At 35.5% G+C, this 22,654-nt stretch overlaps 1 protein-coding gene across 4 annotated transcripts in view; it reads left to right on the forward strand.

The window, feature by feature from the left end:
- The window catches only part of LOC150092284 (tyrosine-protein phosphatase Lar-like), a 1,042,795-nt gene that overhangs the window by 350,599 nt on the left and 669,542 nt on the right, over positions 1-22,654 (forward strand). For all 4 annotated transcript variants that reach the window (XM_090415047.1, XM_090415048.1, XM_090415049.1 and 1 more), the window contains exons 7-8: positions 7,845-7,955; positions 20,302-20,574. In XM_090415047.1, coding sequence (XP_090271173.1) covers positions 7,845-7,955; positions 20,302-20,574 — 384 coding nt within the window. The remainder of the gene's footprint in view (positions 1-7,844; positions 7,956-20,301; positions 20,575-22,654) is intronic.

Consider the following 22,654-nt stretch of genomic DNA (forward strand, 5'->3'; position numbering starts at 1 on the left):
CCAGCGAGTTCAAGGCAAGGTATGATAGATACTGTGAGAAGGTTATATAGTTGTGTGGACATGATGTTTAGGGCCTACCTCGATGAGTCTAAGGACTTCCTGGAGTCGCCCGAAATAATAATAATAATACGTTTTCAGAGGTGCTTTAACTGCAATACGTTTCACCATCATACACAAGACTATAGAGAAAAAATCATTTGTCCATTTTGTTCTGAGGAATTCAAGTTAAACAGGTGCTCAGAAAATGAGCCTGAAATAAACTGTATAAACTGCCACAATCATAACACAAATAGTAAATGTTCTAGCTAAGTCAGCAAGAATAAACTGGGACTTAGACCAACAAGCACTGAAAACAATATATACCAGAGCTATACTACCATTGGTATTGTGTGCTGCACTTGCTTAGAAAGATGCACTAAAATCTAAGAAAAAAACAATGAAAGTTAAACAAAGTTAAACAACTTATAGCCATTACAACAATTAAAGGATACAGAATAATATAATTTGTAGTGGTTTACGTTATTGCTGGTCTAACACCGATCTTCCTAAAAATCCAAGAATTCTTGGATTTTTATCTTCTAGAAGATATAACTGAAATGCCATCATTGATCCAAACTGCTACAAAGTTCTGCTTCACTACAGTAATTGGAATAACAATAATAATAAGTATATTACAGACATTTATTATACAAGAACTGTTTTAGACTGCATCCCCTGTGTTCAAACAACCAAGCAGAACAAATTGCTATAGTTTATTCACTTACATATCTCTTGGAATTAGAACTCAGCACTTCTTATCAAAAGACTGCAACAATTTGCAGTGATAGTAGAAGCGCTATGGATGGCATAAAAAACCAGAACAACCACTTAGTGTTAATAGAGCAGACAAGAGATCTGGTAAGGAATTTAATGCTCGAGAGATGGGAAATTAAGTTCTGCTAGTTGAGGGCACATACTGGCAAAGCAGGAACTGAGAGAACAGATCAGCTGACTAAGAGCAGCTGTAAATGAATTGTTAGAAATAAGTTACCAAAACTGTTCAAAATCAGCTATAAAAACACTTGCAGAAGAAATAAGGCTAAATTTATGAGAAAAAGAACAGATAACAACAACAACAAAAGAATTTATGCCAAGTATCTGAGACAGACTCCAGCTGAAAATAGACTCCTTCTATGTACCATTAATAGCATGTTTAACCATGCTACTAATGGTACATGGAAAACTAAGACACTACTCTTAGATTCCATATTCTGGAATCGTGATAATGCATTTCTTGCCCACATTATCAACAGACTGCTGATCACATACTTTACAACTGTTGACTACAGGACTTCATCTGGATGCCCACTAACACAACATCTCATCACTTCTGAAGACAAGTGGTCAGTGTTAAAACAGAGACTTATCTAAAAGTATTACTCAAAATTATTTAATTTTGCCAATAGGATCAAATTCCAATTGTTGTAGTAGTATGATATTATATCATACTGGGGGGGGGGGGGGGTCTCTCTCACATGCTTGCAGAAATTTAGTCTACATAAGTTTGGACTTATGAAATTGATGCTGAAAGGACTATTAAAAAATTTGATTTATGAAAATTTTACTTACCATGCATATGTTACTTGTACGCCACCTAACAGTCGTAGAGCCTCCATAGCTCAGTTGGCATAGATGAAGCCTTTTGGTCAAAAAGACCTGGGTTCGATTTGTGTCTGTGACTTGAAGAACCTTTATCTGGTCTCTTTCGATGAAAGGTGAGTTAGCCAGTCTCATATGGGGGTAGAAGGTTTTTTTCTCTCAGAAACTCGGGTTTTTCGTCCCTCAAAACAGGCGAACCAGCCCCTGTGAACACATATGGATCTACAGTCAAAAATACAAACTTAGAAGTCCCTCATTGGAGGGCACAACCTGAACTGGTCCTAAGGGGGGGGGATCCCACATGACAAACAAACAAACCTAACAATGGTCATTGAATAGGCAAATCAGTGCAGATTAGCCTATTCAATGCATGTGCATCTTCCTTACTATTGAATATGGATTTACTGTGTATTTGTATTCATACACTTTCATAATTTTTAGTATTGGGATAGAGTACAATCATGACTAGATAAAGTAAACCCATGCATAAAACACACTAACATTGTCTAGAGATGAAAGTGAAAATTGTAAAGAAAAAAAGATAAGATATTATACGATAAGTATCAGATAATTTTTATCTGATACTAATCTTATAATTGGTACTTATTAGACATATCTCATAATGAATAATTATCTTTAAAAAAAATAACTATACTAGGTACATAATGCGTCCTGTGGCAGCTTAAAAATGTCATTACCATAAATTCCCCTTGATGGTGTCTGCATACACCACTCATGAACATGATGTAGTTTAATAATGTAACAGTTCTGTAATGCAACACTTTTTCGTGATGAAAATTTCTGGATAACTGGTAAATTTCGTTTTAATGTCCATATGAAGGTGTGGAAAGCAGTTAGAAGACAGATCCTGAATGCATTATGTCTTAACCTCTCCACCGGCTGATGTGGATGATATAGTCAGCTCTTCCTAGCTTTTTTCATGGATCAAAACTTCGTCGGCATTCTACCTTTTATCATGCCATTACCTTCCTCCGCCGTTAATCTCGTTACGGCTATTCTATAGCCATTAATGGATTAACTGTTGCTGAGTGACCTTTGTGTCCCCCTGTCTTAACGTCTATTGTGTTGCTTAGAATTTCATTTACTGTCCTAAGTTATTTGATCTTTCTTGCCTCTAAAATGATTTATTGTCTCTCTTCCCAAAAATGGAAACGAATTTCACATATGAGAAAAAAATCAATCCTGAAATGACCACTGATCAGCTTTTGCAATGAATCTATTTAGTGATAGTAAATTTTGTGTATTTTATTCTACAAATCAGTGCACCGGAAGATTTGCACTGATTGTTCTTTCACTTTACATATAATAATTGAATAATTTTTTTTAGAATTTCAGAATTTTCAAATGTTTGCTTTGAAAATATTATGTCAAATATCTATATTTTTAAATAATATTTATTGAAATAAATATGTCCTTTTGCTTTCGTTTCTAGCCAAATAGCATTATATGGATCGTCACATTTCAGTTTTAGAAACAATTTTTTGTTATTCATAAAGACAAAATAAAAAAAAAATGTTAAAATGCTGAATTGCACTACTCGGTTTCCGATTGTGTCTTTTTGGTATCAAAAATTTATATCCAATGATATTTTAGCAGTGATTCTTCGCCTTGGGCTTTTATTTATTTATTTATTTGTATTATGCATATTACGATAATATCTAATGCACATCCTCGTAGATATGTTGAAAATATGTGAAAAATATCATATACGGAATGATTCAAAATTTTTGCTCATTTTGAAGATTTTCTGATGCTTCCCCCCCCCCCCCCACCTCCTTATTCTCTCCTGGAACTCAATTGCATAACTACTCTAAATTTCTATACAGGTTTGAAAGCTTTTCTAGACAGTATTCAAAATCAATTACTTCATTTTACCATTTTGACAAAAGATATACAGCAATCAGATTGTACCGTGAAGCTTCTAATTCTGTTCTATTTATTTGCAATCTAAAACCAGCTGTTCTACTGTCCGCTGAAATTATGTGAAATTTTAGAAACAATATGCTATATTTTCACCATGCAAAATTGTTTATATGCATACCACACAAAAGAAAGTTCAGTAGTATTATTTTTGTTTGTTTTTCTTTAAAAAAATCTAAATATTACTTCTGCTGCTGGAAGCTATTTCTGAAATAATCTATGTCTTATAAATACTTGGTAATATCCTCTTAGCTGGAGGAAAAGTTGAAGGCTTATTACTCTCAGTGCTATTGAGAAGAAAGGGGAGAACACTAAAGTCGCACTAAAGTGCCTTAGGCTGTAGTGCAGAATATGTCAAGAATGTCTTGTTTCCTTTTCGATTGTTGATTACCTATATCCTAACAGAAATACTGACATTTCGTTTACATGCTTATACATTATTTATGCCTAAATAATTGCTTCATTTATAATGATCAGTTTCACTTTTATTATCGAAAAATTAGAAATTAAATCATACAGTTATCTTGAAAAAGAGGATTTGAATTATTTTCAAAGAAAAGGTGCATATGCATTTCATAGTCTTCTTTTTTGGGGGGGGGGGATATAGACCTAATCAGTCTGCGGATATTTCAGATAATTTATTTCATAAATCGTTCGCAAGACAGCTGTTACAAACGTAAATCACTTGGGGAACATACCCATTCATTTTAGTGTAAAATAGTAGCAAAGGTTCAGTTACTTTAGATATGTAATCTTGAAGAAAATGTTATGTCTGCTGAGATTAGAATCTTATATGATTAATTTTTCTGACATGATTTCTCTATTCGTTATAATGTAACCAATTTCCAGATTTTTTCCCTCATGCAGACTCCATGTTATATGCAGTGATTTCTTCTTTGTACTACAAGAAAAAAAAATCAGATAACAGAAGAAAAATATGTAGTATTTTCTTTTCCACTGGCTGAATTTACAATGTTCTTTCTTTGTGTTTTGAAGAGAAAGTGCAAATGACTTTTTTCTTACTATTTTTGCCATTATAACATCTCATATAATTATAAGAGTGACATTTTACCGTTTTTCTCCCACATGAGAAACAGAAATAAGGTAGTAATAATATTGTTGATTATGTCAAACTTCATTGTAGCAGAACTATTTATTCCAAAACTTTGTAATATACATCTCCGAAACAAGAAATTTGGAACCCATATCACATCAATATTGAGTGTTGGCAAGATGAAAATGTTCCCGTTATTATTTATATATTTCATTTATTAACTAGGGGGGGGCTATGCCCAACCCCCCGTGTTCTGGTCTGGTAGGCCAGTTCTCCTTCAGTGATAACTCGAAAGGGGGTTCCGCCCCCTGATTCTGATGACTCGAATTTTGAAGACTCGACACTCAGTGTAGCCCCTGGGTTTCAAAACGTTTTGAAAAACATGACATAAAAAGGCTTATCATTTTATATGTATATAGGGTAGATTTTATTTCATTATTTTTTATTGTTTTGGTTAAATACTTTACCTGGAATACTCTTTCCAGTTCCAGAGGAACTGGAAAGAGTATTCCAGTTCCTCTTATATTTTATTCCTTCAAAAATATCATTCTGTGTCATAAAAAGAACTTAAAAATTCGCCTTCAAGATGAAAAGGAAACGGTTCATTCAAGTGTCCCTCTATCAATATTTGTAGTCCTGAAAAGGACTGTTTTGATGGCCTTGAAAACAAACATTTTTTATTTCATACTGTTCAAAATTTAAAATTCTTGAACAGTGTGGAACACCTTGAAGCAAGGGTAAACACACAAAGCAGTTTTACACTCAGGGCACCAGATTTTTGTTTCCTTTCTGATATTTTTTTTATTACATACATAATATTTGCATGCAGGTTTTTTTTTTATTAGCTGTTGGTGGTAGATTTTCAGGAAAATGATTGGAGTTAGCAACGTTCAGCCTCAGATGTCTGGCAGGATTTCCTGTTTTTCTGCTTGCTGAAGAAGGCGCATGTGCATGCAGCAATGCTTTCGCAATTTCTATTCTGTATTCTAGATATGTTATGGTAGACAAACATTTTTTCTTGTGCTGGAGGAAACTGTTCCAAATAACAAAATCTAATACATGTCCAAACACTTTTTTGTAATATTTTTTATGCTGTTTCCTCATTACAGAGTAGATTGATAGCTGCTGATCGCACCTGTCGACTCTACCCATAGTGTCGTTCTGTGCACACACAGCAGTGGGTTTTTCTTTCTTCAAACCATGCTTCTCCATGGATTCCGTTGATGGATTGTGCAGGGAAGACAGCAGAAAAACATCTTTTTTTGTCTTTCCAACGTAGTGCAAAGACTTTCCCTCACTGATAAGCTCGGATTTCCCCCTTGGATAGCTTTCCTGAAGCCAGATCTGGAGGCATATCTCGCCTTTTTGCATTTACAGTACCATAACTATCTGTACAATGCTGTAAAAGCAAATTGGCACGTTCAGGACACATATAGTAATTATCCATTGTAATGCAGTAACCTTTCCCCAGTAAAAAAGGGTCTCTCAATATCAGACAATATACATAAATAATATGTATATTGTCTGATTTATAATTGGCTAATTTATAATAATCACCACATAGTTTCAGTATCGAAAAATTAAAGTTATGTGGAACAATTACTAGAGAAAAATAAAGAATTAAATAAAAACTGTACCTATGTTTCATAACAGTTTTCGGGTGTGTGATAGTAATGCCACGGGGGGGGGGGGGGGGTTAAACTATCAGAGGCGAAATAAAGTTTAATTCTATTGTGAAAGGAAATGAAATTTTGATATACATATTTTGAATGATAAAAATAAGCAAATGTATCGCTTACTTTAAAAATTGGAGAATAAAATATCTGAATTATGCAGAAAATATAAATTTAAATCATAACTGTTAATTTCATTTTGTAATGACCAATTATACAAGGAAACCAAGAAAGTGAAAAGTACAAAGAACAGTACAAAGAAAGTACAAAGAACAGTAGATCACTATACAACATGAAAAAAAAAATTAGTAATATGATTAAAGAATTTCATGTTATTCTCTATAAAGCAAGGTTGCTGAAGCATGTCCTAATGGAAATCTGAAGTATTATTCGATTTCGAAGGTTTTGTACAAAAATAAAAATAATATAAACTGGAACATCGGCAGCTGGTTTTCTTTTCTTTTTTTAAAAGAATATTTCATATAATTATCGTGAATTAATTTCTTCGAGAACAAAGAAAAATCTTTTGTCTAGTAAGCGATTAGAAAAAAATTAGCGCAAAAAAAATAAAAAATTAAATTGGTTCTCCAAGGTAAGGCTTTGTTCACTTAAATATTTTTAAGTGAACAAATTATACAAGATCTTTATTTTGTCCAGACATTAAAATTGTATTGTACAATAAAAAGAGAAAACAAAAATATAAATAATTTCTCTATTTTTAGTCTATTCTATATAACTAAAATCCAGTTGACCAGCATGGAACAAGGAAGTGCATTTCTTGTTATAGGCAACTGAGAGGCAGCTACGAACGTGAGATAATCCGATTAACCATTCTCTTCAGCGTGAGGGTTTATCACACTTTCTAATGGACATGACAGTCAAATTGCACTTCTTATCCAGGTTCTTTAAACAGGTGGGCTGAAACATATCCAGATTTAGTTGGACATCTGTAGACGTCCTAGCTGTTTGGGAGGTTAAAAGTCAAAAGAAATGTAGATGTTTATTTTAGCCTGTTATAAAGAACTTTATGAAAAGAAGCCCCTGTTCAGTCCTCTCTTAATAATTTCATACTGAAGGTTTCACTGACAAGATTAAACATTTTTGTTTCTGTTTTCTCATGCTACTCATACTATTTTTATCCAACTTATGTAAAGTTTGCAGAACATAATTCTAATGTAATTTGGGGACTCCCTGTAAAGTTAGTGCTGATTTTGTCCTATATATAATCACTCGCTATAACAGACCACCAGAAAGTTTCCAAGTAAAGTTATACTGGCACAAAACTTCTAAAGGAATATATAAAACTATCTACTTCTAATGAGTTATTATTGTGGTCCCTATAAGTTGTTTTCTATAGTGAGAATTGACTAGCATTAAGAGTTAATACCGGTAAAAAAAAAAAAAAAAAGTAATTTACATGAAAATAATATGTATACATGTATAGAATAGAATAAAATTAGTCTGTCTAAATTCATGTAGGTTTATTTAATATAGAAATTATCTCATTTGTTTTGGGTTTGATATCTTTCTTTATATAGATTCATTACAAATCACTGATGCAGAAGAAGAAGATCAGGGCAATTATGAATGTATGGCAGAAAATGATGTAGGATCTGCTCTTTCAAACTTAGCTACTCTGTATGTTAGGGGTAAGTGGACTAAATCACTTTTATTCAAAGAAACCATTAATATTAATAAACAGTCCTGTTTGAATTCTGACACATTAAAACCAATAAAAAAGGATAACATATTTCACTGTGGTAAAATTACACGCTGCTACATAATGAAGTGATTGTTTTCAATAAAGATTTCAGGATTTTAAATGGGTGTGGTCAGCAAATCCAGCATTGATGTTATGGGTGGTAGAATGGAATGATGACGAATTATTCTTGAAAATAGATATTGGCTTTTAAAAGTAGAGGAAGATTCAGATGAAATACTATACACATGGCACTTATTAATATAGTGAAAGTAGAGGTTTTAGTTATAAATGGAGCATAGTTATCAAATGATGCTCTATTGACCAGAATTGGTTCAGATGTTGACTTCTTTAAGAAGTGGGGAAAAGCAGCAAAATATCCCTCCCTTTTCCCCTTACTATGTGTATCAAATCCAATAAGAGCATCTAGGATCTTACTGATATGACTCCCATAACATCTTTATATGGTATTTTCTTCTTAAGCCTCTGCTTTCTACCAATATTTTGCAATGCCACAATACTAACTAAATTAATTAATAAAATAGCCATCCAACTTTAGTAATTTTTAGAAACATGGGATGGTCATATGATAATCTTATTTGCATTTTATTTATATATTCACTTATTATTTTTACCTTTTTAATGAATTCAGAAAGATCAAAAAAGAAAGAAAAAAAAGGAAATTATAATATTTTATGTTCATTCATGACAAAAATTTTCAGGATGATGAAAATAGTCAGCTAATGTTTTTGTGAGATTTGTATCCTTCTAAAAGCTATGCATCTTGTTGACAGACTAAGATATTGGTTATTATTCATAATTTATTTAATGGTATTACAAGAACAGTAAATTATAAAAAAAAAAGATGTTTATTGACTAGCTTATGTTTTTCTGGATCTCAAACCATCATCTTTAGAGCGCAACTACATGTTACAGCCTACACATGACTACGAGTAAGTGAAGCAGTTCAATTTGTAATGGGCAAACATTCTAAAGTCCTAATTTGGCACCCTCACAATTTGTTTTCAAATAAGTTAGGGGTGTGTAAGGGTCAAATCTGTATAACTAAGAGGAGAACTTCACATAGCCTTTAATGGAATGTGGAGAACCAATCAGGGCTTCCGACTTAATGTCCAATCCTCATCTTGTATGGTGTCAATGGGGCATTATATCAAGCAATACTTAGTCTTTATTAGAGTTGTAAATCAGCAGATAGAATTGAAGGAAGTACAGGAAGATGATTTAATGTTAAATCTGGTGTCAGACAAGGATATACATTATCCCATCTGTTATTCATTATCTATATGGACCACATTATGAAGGAAAGTGGTATTAAACCTGATATCATAATTGGAGATGTTAACCTCAGCTCTTTACTTTATGCAGATGATGTTATACTTTTAAATAAATCCAGTAAAAGTCTGCAAGATTGCCTGATTAACCACATCGCCATCAGTATGGATAAAATACATCAGTCCTCTACACTTTGTATCCATCATATATTTCTATGTAATATGAATGGTATTACAATTTTTATATGCACTTCGCATCTATGGTAACCTGGACATATATATACGTCTTGGCCAGTTGCGTGGTTAAATTGCATAACTGTTGTAATAGATATGGTATGAAGGTCAGCAATTTGTTATCGGCAATGGTGGGTTGTGTGCCACGAGTGGGGAGGAGGGCGCGGTTTGGAGTAGGGTGGATGACGGACAGTGTTAAACAGGAATTGCATGCGAGGGGGAGGCTATGGAGGAGATATAGGGAGACGGGTGAAGAGATGCATGGGGAATGTGGGACACGGGCCGGGGGGGTGACTCGTGTGGTGGGGAAGGCGAGACTGGAGTGTGGGAGGGGATTGGCCCTGGGATCCGGGGAAAATCCTGGGGGGTTTTTTGGCTGTGTGGCCAGTGGGAGGAGAAGTGACTGTGGAGGAGTGATGTTGTGGGATGGGAATGGGAGTGGAGTGACTGATGCGGGGGACGTGGTGGAGTTGTTCGGTGGGCACTTTGTTGGAGTGTTTCATCTTGGAGGAGTCAGTTTTGGTGCTGGAGGGATGGGACTGGTACGAGGTCTGGAGGTACAGGAGGAGAGTGTGTTTCGGATGCTGAGTGCTCTGGATGTCAGTGGGGCTGTGGGACTGGATGGTATTTCGCCACGAGTTTTGAGAAAATGTGCTAGGGAATTGACAGTACCTTTAACGTGGCTTTTCAGTGAGGGTCTGGCTTTGGCAAAGGTGCCCAGGGAATGGAAGGAAGGTAAGATAGTGCCATTGCATAAGGGTGGTGGCGGACTGGAGGTGTCTAGTTATAGGCCAGTCTGTGTGTCATCAGTAGTTGTTGAGATCTTGGGGAGAGTGGTGGGGGACCGTGTACGGCATTGGGCAGATGGGGGTGGTGTTGTCTGTGGGAGTCGGCATGGATTTGTGAAAGGACGCTCTTGTTTTAGCAATATGCTAGCCTTTTATAATAAAGTTGCAGGAGCATTGGATGAGGGAGGGGCATGTACTGCAATTTTCTTGGACTTGGCGAGGGCATTTGGCGGGGTGCCACATGATGGGCTGATATTTAGGTTGCAGCACATGGGTCTGGATGTCAGATTGGTCAACTGGATTCAGGATTGGCTGTCTGATGGGTATCAGAGAGTTGTGTATGGTGGAGCAGTTTCCAGGAGGCAGAGGGTTACAAGTGGGGTCCCACAGGGCTCAGTACTAGGACCTATATTGTTTAACCTTTATATCAATGACATAGCCAGTGGATTGCAGGGGGATATTCAGTTGTTTGCAGATGATGCGAAGCTTGGAAGGATTATTAGTAATAGTGCAGATGTGGTAGCCCTGCAAGAGGATTTAAATAAGCTAGATAGATGGGCAAATGAATGGGGGTGTCAGTTTAATGCAGCAAAATGTAAGGTCTTGAGGTTTGGGAAACATCGATGGGATGCTGCATACTCTATGGGAGGAGTTATACTGGAGGAAGTAGGGGAGACAAGAGATCTGGGGTTGATGATTGATAGAAACCTGAAGTTTAGGGGACATATTGCAAAGGTGGTGAAGGTAACACAGAGGATTGCTGCTATTATGAGAAGGACACTGACCTGCAGAGATAAGAGGGTTATCATTCCATTGTATAAGTCTCTGATCAGACCACACTTGGACTATTGTTCTCAGATTTGGTCCCCAGGATTTGAAGGGGATAAATTAACTGTGGAAAGGATACAAAGACAGATGACAAAGATGGTTTCAGGACTGTACAAGGATAGTTATGAGGATCGGCTGAGAGAATGTGGACTGCAGAGTTTGGTGGATAGAAGAAGGAGAGGTATGATTGAGACTTTTAAACTGTTGAGAGGTGGTTACAGGGTTGACACTGGGGAGTTCTTTCGCTTGGTTGATCAGCGGGAAGGAGTGATGACAAGAGGCCATCCCTGGAAGTTACGAAAGGAAACTGTGAGCAAGAGGGTAAGGAGTGGTTTCTTTGTGTGGAGGGTGGTTGAGCCGTGGAATGCATTGCCTGATGGAGTGGTGGGAGCGAGAACGGTCAGTGGGTTTAAGGAGTGGTATGATAAACTTTGTGTTTCTCAGGGGGGGACCTCCCCTCGATGAGTCTTGACAGACTTTATGTCTTAGAAAGGACCTCCCTCGATGAGTCTTTTGACTCCTTGGAGGCCTGAATAATAATAATAATAATAATAACAAGACAAAAACAATGAAAATAGAAAGTTGCATAGAAAATATCAACTGCATTGTGAATGGAGAACCTATAGAACAAGTAAAACATTTCATCTACTCGAGCATGATTTTTAGTGAGGATGGTAAATTAAATATGGAAATAGACAACAGAATCAACAAAGCCAGTATGGCAGGAAGTCAACTGAATAGATTTATATAAAATAAGAGAGAAATTAGTTGAAACACTAAATTAGCTGTATACAAGACATTGTTCAAACCAATTTTAACTTATGTATCTGAGAGCTGGGTTAGAAATAAAATGCTTGATCAGAGACTAGAGACCACAAATATGAGAGTCCTGAGAAAGATTTGGGGTGTCAACAGATAGCATCGATGGCAATATCATATTAAAAATGAGGATATTAGGAAAGAATTTGACACTGTTAGCATCCAGGAATGTGTTAGCAGAGCTAATCTCAGTGTATGGTCATTTAAACGGAACGGGAGAGTTGACAGGGAAAAAAAAGACCCAGAGGAAGACCAAGATATAGGTGGATTGATACAGTAAAAAAGTGCTTAGTAGATAGAGATACAAGATCTGATAATCTTGGAGTCTTGACAGGTAACAGATTGATTTGGAGGAAAATTGTAGATAGGAAGTTAGTAATGATGTAAGTTTTCATGTAGTACAATTATATCCTGTAAACTCCTTAAGAGTACATGTCAGGAATTTGATGATAAGTTATTGCAGTTGTTGTGTTGAAGTTGATCTTCAGATTACTTCCAAATTTCTAGTAGGTTAATGCAGCCATACTGTTAAGCTTTAGCCAAATGTTTCATAAACATTCCTGCCTGTTTAAAAATAGTCTCTCTGATCTGTAATGAATTCTCTGGATTCATTACAGATAGATGTTGAAAGTTTTTCACTTGGTTATACTATATTATACTAATTAAAGATACAAGAAATTATATTCTTGGTTTCATCTTTTATCCAAGTGTAAGCAAAGAAAGTTTGCATGTGAAGTCACTTCACTACTGGCTATAGAAGCTGATGACTTCATATCAATTGCCTTTGTTGTTATGTTCTATCAAATCATTTTCAACTCCTGGCAATTCTATGAATGTACACTCTTCAGATCTGTCCCTGGCCATATCTTTCAGAATTTCCAGTCGAGTTCCAGTTGCTTCTTGAACTCCATCCCCCCATCTAATTGTTGGTCTTCCTCTTCTCCTGCTTCAACTTTTGCAAGCATTATCTTCTCCAGTCTGTAATTTGCTTGCATAATATGCCCAAAGCATGACAATTTTTGCTTGATGATCATAGCTTCAAGAGAGCAATCTGGCTTTATTCTGTCTATCACTGATTTATTGGTTTGCTTTGTAGTCCATGGTATTCTTAGTAAGCATCTCCAAACCCATAATTCAAATGCATCTATCTTCCTTCTTTCTTTCTCAGTGTCCAACTTTCACATCCTTACAGTATACCACAGGGAATACCATTGCTTTCACGATTCTGATTTTTGTTGCGAGGCTAATATCTTTTTTCTATAAAGATCTTGCTTAAAACTGTCATTGCTTTCCTTCCAAGTAATAATCTTCTAACTTCTTCAGTAAAATATCCATCTTTATCAATTCGGGATCCTAGGAGCACAAAATTGTTCACTACTTCCATTTTCTCCCCATCTTGTTCAAAATCATTAAGTTCACATTTTGCCATAACTTTTGTCTTTTTCATGTTAAGTTTCAGGCCATATTTAGCATTTTCTTCTTTAACTTTCATAATATGTTCCTCCAAATCTTCTTTGCATTCTGCTAGCAAGGTGGTATCATCTGCATACCTCAAATTATTAATATTTCTGTCGCAAATTTTAATTCCAGCTGAAGATTCCTCGAGCCCTGCCATTCTTAAATCCCATAATGCAATGCAATGTACATATCCTTACTGACATGTAATAATGTTATGCATTATGGGAAGGGCCACTATCCCAACCGGTTTCAAGCTTTATTGAAGTGATCTCATCAGTGGGAGCCAGACCCAGAAGTGATACCAAGGTTGAAGTGATGCAGAAGTCATATTTTCATATACAAATAGTCAAAAGGTGTCACTCTTTATCATTAAAATATGTGACATTATCAGCAAATAACAGAAACTTCATTTCTGTAAAAGGGGGCTTCCAATAATGGTAGCTTGCTACCATTATTGGGATTTTGGCATCTTTTCAACTTGAAGTTGAACAATATTAATTGTTTTTTATTAATTAATTATTTCATATATAAAAATTATTTAATCACATATAATATACTGTCTATACAGTTAATTAACTGAAAAGGCATATTACTATACTTCTGCATACTTTCAGTGGAAGCCAAACCTAGTGATACCAAGATTGAAGTAATGCAGAAGTCATATTTCCATATACTGGTAATCAAAAGGTGTCATATCTTATTACTAAAATCCTCTGGAGTAACAATAGATGTTGAAAGTTTTTTTCTCTTGGTTATACTATAAATTAAAGATGCCAAGAAATTATATTCTTGGTTTCATCATTTATCCAAGTGACAACTTTTGACTACTTGTGTATGGAAATATGACTTCTGCATTACTTGAAACTTAGTGTCACTTCTGGGTCTGGCTTCTGCTGATGAGACCTCAGTAAAGGTTGAAACTGGTCTGTGTAGTGGTCCTTCCCATAATGCATAGCATTATACATGTCTGTAAGGATATGTGCATTGCATTATGGGATACTAAGACAATTGAAGTCATTAGCCTCTATATACAAGTAGCCCAGTCATAAAGTTACTTCACGCACAAACTTTGTTCGGTTACACTTGGATAAAGGATGAAACCAAAAATAATTTCTTGGTATCTTTAATTTATAGTATAACCAAGTAAAAAAAAAACTTTCAACATCAGGTTGTAAAGGTTGCATGTGGTGTATCATATGGATAGTACTAGATTGCATGAACTTGATGAGACTAGGGACTGACTTTGGGATAATGGCAGACAGAGTTGAAGTTCAGAGGGCATATTGCCAACATTATTAAAATAGCACAAAGGATTACTTGGAAATTGAAAAACATGCTAACAAGTAAGGATATGAAGCTATTATTCTTCTTTATATGGCTATAATTCAGCCACAACTTGACTACTGTGCTCAGTTGTCAAGTTTGATCACCTGGGTTTCTTGGGGATCAGGAGGTGCTAGAGGGGATTTAGAGACAAGTGACCAAGCTGGTGACAGGTATGTGGAATGCTCCCTTTGAAGATAAATTGAAAGGGTGTGGGTTATAAAGGTTAGTTGATAGGCAGAAAAGAGAGGAAATGATAGAAACTTTTAAGATATTAAAGGAGTTTTATAAAATTAATGCAAATGAAATTTTTTTAACATATGACAAAGAGTCAGAGAAGTAAGGGTCACCTTTGGATTGTGTGGAAATGTCGTTAGTAGGGGTGTGCGAACTGAACTACATTTTTGCATGGAGAGTGATGAATGAGTGGAATAGATTTCCAGAATTAGTTCAGTTCACTGACAGTGAATGAGTTTAAGGAGAGGTGTGATAGGTTTTGTGTATAATAGTTTGGATCTCCCCTGATAAGTCTCTTGCCTTTTGGGGAGTGGAGCCACTGCTGAGTTTCCTATCCTCGAGTGATTCAGGTCAAAATGTGATAAGTGAAAATTTGATGAGTTTAGTAGTGATCTTTAGAGTGAGATTTAGAGTGATCTACAAGATCCCTTAGAGTTTTTGGAGAGGTTCCTCAATAAAGTAGCACAAATGTGCTTTGTATTATGGAACACTAAGGCAACTGATGTGAAGTCATTAGTAGTATCCATATACAAGAACGAGCTTAGGCATGAAGATACTTAACACACAAACTTCTTTTTTTCTTACACTTCGATAAAAGTTAAATCAAGAATATAATGTTTTGACAAGTTTAATTTAAAGATAGTTGAGTTCTGTGGAAGGGGCTGCATCAAATAGTAGAACAAACAACCCCAGCTCTATGAAGTTTATGTTTTGAGGATTTCATACTGTTGGGCTTGATGATGATGTGATACTTTATGTACATATCTTCCAAAGTGTGTTGGGTTTCTGTAAATAGAAAAAGATAGTTAACCATCTGAAAGGCAAATAACAGAGGCAATTTCATTTGACAGGGTGCCACATGATCAGGTGATATTTAAAATGCAGCATATCAGATATCAGGTTAGGGAATTGGATTGGAGATTGGCTGCCTGATAGATATCAGAGTTGTGTGTGTGACGGAGCAGTATCAAGGAAGAAGAAGAAAGTCACAAGTGGTACTTCCCAGTTCTCGGTACTGGGACCTCTACCATTTAGGTTTTATGTCAGTGACACTGCAAGTGGATATTCAGTTGTTTGCAGATGATGTGAATCTAGAAAGGGTTATTAGTGATAATGCCAATTATGCTCTTCAGTATGATTAGAACGGTTTATGCAGGTAGGTGAATTAATGGGGATGTCAGTTTAATGCATGAAATATAAAGTCTTGAAATTTGGTGTTTATCGATAGAAATTTGCCCTCCACCTCCTCTAGTATAGTTTGACCAATACTCTTGTGATCAAACTAAATTAGAAAAGTAGAGGAGGCAAAAGATCTTGGGATAATGATCAATAGAAATTTGAAGATTAGGGGACATATCACAAAGGTGGTAGAGATAACCAAAAGGATTTCTGCAATGCTAAAAATGATATTCACCAACAGAAATGGAAGAGTGGGATTCCATTGTACAAAGCCCCGATCAGACCACATCTGGGGGTTATTATTCTGCTCAGATGTGATCACCGAGATTTAAAGGGGATAATTAACCTTGAAAAATGTACTGAGCGGAAGGTCATTATACCAAAATTAGATAGAAAGTTGACACTTCAGTTTTATTTTGGCTTGGTTGTAATCTCCATTTCTTAAAGTAAATATGGATGGAGGCATGGTCATTTGTGAGGGGTTTCCTCCGTCCATCTTAGTTCTCTATTTCTGGCGGCTAGCACCATGTCATCCGCATAGCAGAATTTTCTAGATACTATATCTGGCATATCGGCTATATATAAGCTTAATAAGAGAGGGGCCAATACTGAGCCTTGTGGTAAGCCATTGTTAAGTTTCTTCTCGTTACTAATATTTTCTCCAAGGACAACACAGAAATATCTATTGCTGAGCATATTATTAACAAGTTGTATTGTTTTTCAACACGGTAGCACTTTCATTAATTTATACAGCATGCCCTCTCTCCAAACAGTGTCGTATGCAGCAGTTAGGTCATACGACACTGTTTGGAACGTGTCATATGACCTAACTCATACGACATGTTCTGTCAATCGGAACGTGTTCAAAGATGGTGTTGCTTATGCGGTTATACACTAGTCTTTCCAGTAGCTTATATCTGTAGCTTAATAACGTGATTGGTCAATAGTTTTGTGGGTCATCAGTTGATTTTCCTGGTTTGGAAAGAGCTGTTATTTTAGCTTTCTTAAATTCTTTCACTAACACAGCAGTGCTCATTATTTCCGAAAAGAAACGGCGAGCCATTTTTTGGTGTTTTTGCAGTATGAGTAAGAAATTCCAGTTGAACTCTGTAGAACCCCGGGACCTTTCGCGTATTTGTATTGGCTAGTGCATTGTTGATTTCCTCGTCACTGAAAGGTCTCGCATATTCTGATTCATCTTGTAATTTTCCCTTTAATTCTCTGGCTCCTCTTTTAACTTCGATGGTATGATTTCTGTCATGGTGGCATCTCGAGATTTTAATAATATGATTAGCAATTTGGTTTGGTGTAACATCTGTCTTTTTAGTGGTCGCCATTGTGGCACCTATTAGCTTCTGTAGCACACACTCCAAGCCTTCCTACTGGAGTGCCTAAAGTACAGTCTCTCAATCGTTTAAGTCCAGCATTGTTGTCTTACTGGATCCAATTCGTGAAGGAGATCATTTGTTATTTCCAGATCGCCACTCTCCAAAAATTTCTCATAAAGTTGTTCACTCAATTCATTCCATCCAGGGATATACTCCTTTCTATAACCCCTGTGGGTATGTTTTTTAGCTATAGAGATGACAGCTCCTACAAATCAGTTGTAGTTATTGGGTACAGGAGATATAAAGCGAACACACTTGACAAGGTCAGTGGCATATTTTTCCCAATCGGCTCTTCAAAAATTCCATCTCGGGCAGGGAATTGATCGGACAAGAGATATTTTTTTGCCTACATCAAGGAGGGCTGGCTGGTGTTGGCTGTGAAGGAAGTTACTAAGAACTCTTCTTTGAGTAGGTAGAGGTTAATTTATGTTATTAGAGGTGATGAAACAGAGGTCGTTATCTCTTCTTCATACTGCTGAGTTGAAGGTACCATGCTCTTTGGCGTCAAAGATCAAGTGGATATTGAAGGCCTCAGCCCAGCAGCATTCATCATTTTGAGCGTACTTCCATAACTCATGATGGCTATTGAAATCTCCTGTGTATATTGTTAGATGATTTAAAGGTGGGGGGGGGGGGACTTGTTGAGTCCATTAAATGTTTGGTGGCTTGTAGACATTAACAAGTATCAGTTTGCCCAGCTTCATCACGACCAGGTTAATATCATCATCATCACTTGATGCAGTAACAAGTTCAGTTTGCTCGATGTTGTTACTGACATATGTTGCTACACCATACGCATGATGGTAGGTTGCTCCTACAAGCTGGAAGCCGTATATTCTCCCCCCTTCTGTATAAGCCTTCTTCAGTGGCGACATGTGTTTCCTAGAGGAGTACAGTGTCTATATTTTGGTCAAGAAAGAATTTTGAAAGGTATTCGCATTTTGATTTGCTAATTCCTTCAATGTTAAGATGACAGATTCGGACTTGAGGTCTGAGATTTCTTGTCAGTTGGTTTTTCAAATGGATCTTGTAAGGATCATTCACTTCTTCTGCATGTAGTTAGTAGCCAGGAGATCTGTGGATAGACTGGCTACCATGATCGCTCCAGGCTCATTTAGGGTGCACCAAGAGGAGGCGAGCTAGATTTGCACCCCTCCAATAACTAATAGTTATTAATTATTAGTTCTTGGAAGAAAGTATTGCTCATTGCTGAATGTGAATTGTAATATTTCAGAGATGACAGTTTTACCAGTGGAAGCAGAATATGATGTGCATGCAAGCTGTTCTTTCTTTAAACTTTGTTTTTGGTGTAGTGAAAATCACAAAAGGCACACTCACACTTCACATGGAATTCTCATTATCATAGGCTGCTTTTAAATAAATGGAAAATGACCCTGATTCTGTTCTCTGTGAGCTAGCTAAGAAACCTATATTAACTACAATAATGTCATCTTGTCCTTAGTTTAGAAACTTTTTGATTACAGGTGTGCGTTAATAGAGGGCATTGCCTTCTATTAACGCATATCCCTCAAAGCCTTATTTTTATTACTGATGTAGTACAGTCCAAACTAATAAATTGTGGCTACTAGACATTTGTGATTGCTTCAAACCAAAAAGTCCCTTTCTTGTGCAATGAACTTGCAGTTTGTTAAAGTACAGCATACATACACAGGTGCTAGAACATAGCTGTTTTGGAAATGCTGACAAAAATTTTAGTGAAATTTTATAATATCTTGATATGGGTAAGATAAGTCAAAAATTCTGTAGGAAAAGTGCATGCCTTTCATATTTCTGGTAAGCAAGTTCACAAGCTCTGATCATCATTTTGAGAAAATTTTCTTCATAGTATTTTTATTTTCTATTAAAAGTAGATTATTATTATTATTATGTGACACCGCCAGGGAAAGACTCATCGAGAGAGAGTGTGCCAACAGCATCGAACGATTGAATCCCTTCCAATTATTAACCGTGCTGAAACTTGCTTAATTTTTTTTGTGCGCCATTAGTAGCAGAGCCTCTACCAATCGACCAACCTTTGCTAGCAAAGATAGGTTTAAGAACTTGAAAGAGATTTAAACAAATATTATAAATAAAAACTAAGTGTATTAATTAATAACATCTGGTATGACAAGTATGTTAATAGCATCAAAACAAGCTATTTTGGAAATGAAATATGGATGTTGTTTAGTAAACAAAATTCACATTTTGTTTTGTTTGTTAATTTTATATTTATTATTGATATTTTATATAAAATTACTTGATGCAGAAGAAAACAAGTAATTGCTGTAAAAGTTATTTGAAATTACTTTATCATTTTGATAAATATTATAATTTATGAAGTGAAATGTTTCTCTTCTGCACATGACAATATTAATATTGCAATATTTCCTCATACAATATCAATGCAATTACTATTGCATTGTTATATGTATAACATGATGTGCTCTTACTTTTCGAATCAATCCATTGATCATGTTCTGCTTTGTAATTGACTGTTATCACCACTGATGATGGCTTGTAATCTTCAAGCTGAAATATATGGCCTTAAATAAATAGTATTATTTATTCCTTGTATTTTTTGTGTTAATTTAAAGAAACTCGTCATGGCACAAGTATCTCTTGAACAACTATTATTAATAATATAGTATTTTATTTATTTCTGTCATTTGCTCTTATTATGTACAAATACCTCCTTGAGTCAAAGCCTCATTGATATATATATGTGTGTATGTATGTATTTTTTTTTTTAGTGCGGCGAGTACCTCCTTATTTTTCAATTCGCCCTGAGCCTCTCTATGAAGTAATGCCTGGAAGTAGCCTTAATATTACATGTGTTGCTGTAGGATCACCAATGCCATTTGTAAAATGGAGAAAAGGATCACTGGATATAACTCCAGAGCATTCTATCCCTATTGGAAGAAATGTGCTGCTGCTGGATAATATAAGAGAATCTGCAAATTACACATGTGTTGCAGCCTCCAAGTTGGGAAACATAGAGACTGTGGCTCAAGTAGTAGTTCAAGGTATTTTATTATTATCATTATTATATTAACAAGACCTCCTTGGATGTGGTAGACATTATGTGAGATCTCACTCAGCTAAGAATATATCTGTATTGTGCATCACCTTTTGGCAAACATTTCAACCCATTAACTTTCCATGTTAAAATTGTAGTAATTATTCTTTTGCACATACATTCTTGTACAATTTCTTGGAAGCCTTCCCCCACCTCTCTACTTAATGAATAATAACCCTCCCATATTAATCGGTATAGTATCATATCATATCACCTATTTTCTGCCCGTTCATGACTGAAATTTACAGTTTTCAACCTCCCATCACAACTGGTCTCTCTCTAAAGCTGCCGCATCACCACAGAATATAGGTGACCAAAATTGTGCAGAGTAGTGTTGTCCAATGAAAATTGGGTACAGTGTCTTTCCTATCTCTACTTATTAGTTCTCCTTGTCATAGCAGCATCTCTGTGTTTTTCACATCCTTGGCAGTATGTCTCATAAACATGAGATCTCTGTCACACATTACCACCAGATGATCCCAAATATCATTAATTTCCTAGATCACAGTTTCAAGAATACACTGCACAATATTACACTTCTGTGCTTCCAAGTACAAAACACTCTACTTAACAACCTTGAAATAACAATTCCACTCATTCATTCAAGCTAAAAATTCTATGTAAATCTTCTGGAAGTGATATGACATAAGTATTACTACTTATGCTTCTCTCCAACTTTTTAACATCAGCAAACAGATGAATATCTTGTATCAGACTAAATGAAATAACATTTACGACTAAATTGAAATGTAGTTTAAGAGCGGAATTTTGTGACACATCACTGGTATCTGTCAGATAGTCTCCTCTATCTCACTAATTTGTTATCCATCCTCTTTACTTTCATTTTACACATTAACTTACCACATGGCAGTCTGTCATATGCCCTTGCAAAGATCAAAAATATTATTCTATACGAGGCTTCCTTTTCCAGCACATTCATCTCTTAATCATAAAATATAAGTAAATTACATCATCATTTTCTGATGTGTTCTCTGAGGATTTATCACTTGATGTGGTGGTTTGATACAATATTTCATGACTAGTTTCCATTCAATGGCTTTCTTCTGAATGACCATGATATTTTTAAGGTATCTGATGTAAATACTCTTCTGTTTTGATCTTCTAAAGCTTTCTTAAGTCAAAGCTCTCTCTCTCTCTTGGGATTCACCCATTTTTTTAATATTATTCCTTAGTCTTGGTTGTGTCATTTTTGTTTAAAAAATTTAAGTTACTAATCTTTCATTTTCATTTCTGTAGAGTAGCTCTTCTTTTGCATTCATGAATATCCATCTGGTTTTGCGATTAATGCCATTTGTTCAACTAAACAATTTTCCTCAGAACTCTTTCTTTCTCTCTGGTTGTATGCATTGATCAACTCATTTATTTATAATCTGGTATCTGGTTTTCAATTTCTTATGTTATCATTAGTTTGAACACTGTGTACATGGTGGCATGGTCTTTTGGTAGATTTCTCTCTAGTTCTATATAAAATTATTCCTGAAAAACATCTCATATATTAAAAAAAGCAAGGAAAATACTGAGAAGGCAGGAGGTTGACCAAAATTTAGAATGGTTTGTTATGGTTTGAATTATTGGCTAAAGAGACCAACATGATGAGACTTGTTTTTTGTCTGTTAGTTTAACGTGTTCTCATAGTTTGTGTGTCTGTTTTGCAAGGAAAAAAAAAATGCCAGCAAATTCTGTGTGAGACCAGCTAACTTATCTTCAGCTGAAAAAGCTCTTATGAAAATTCCTTATGTCCCAGACAGAGGTAGCATTTAAACCCCGATCTTTCTGATCAAAAGATATTCTTATAACTGCATCTGGAGATACTGCTAAAATTTAAAATCAGCTGTTTGATTAGCATTTTTATCAGTGGTTTTATTGTTGCTATTGTTACATCATTGCTTGAATTTCTGAGGAGAATTTACATCTGGACAGTTTATTGTCAGCAGGATAGTCACTTTTAAAGTGATATCATCCTTCTGTCTTCTCAGTACTTAGCTGCCATTTATTTGACAATTTTT

Source organism: Typopeltis vanoorti, chromosome 26 (assembly GCF_054136105.1).
Source record: "Typopeltis vanoorti isolate ZY-2024b chromosome 26, IOZ_Tvanoo_1.0, whole genome shotgun sequence".
In the NCBI taxonomy this organism is placed as follows: Eukaryota; Metazoa; Arthropoda; class Arachnida; order Uropygi; family Thelyphonidae; genus Typopeltis; species Typopeltis vanoorti.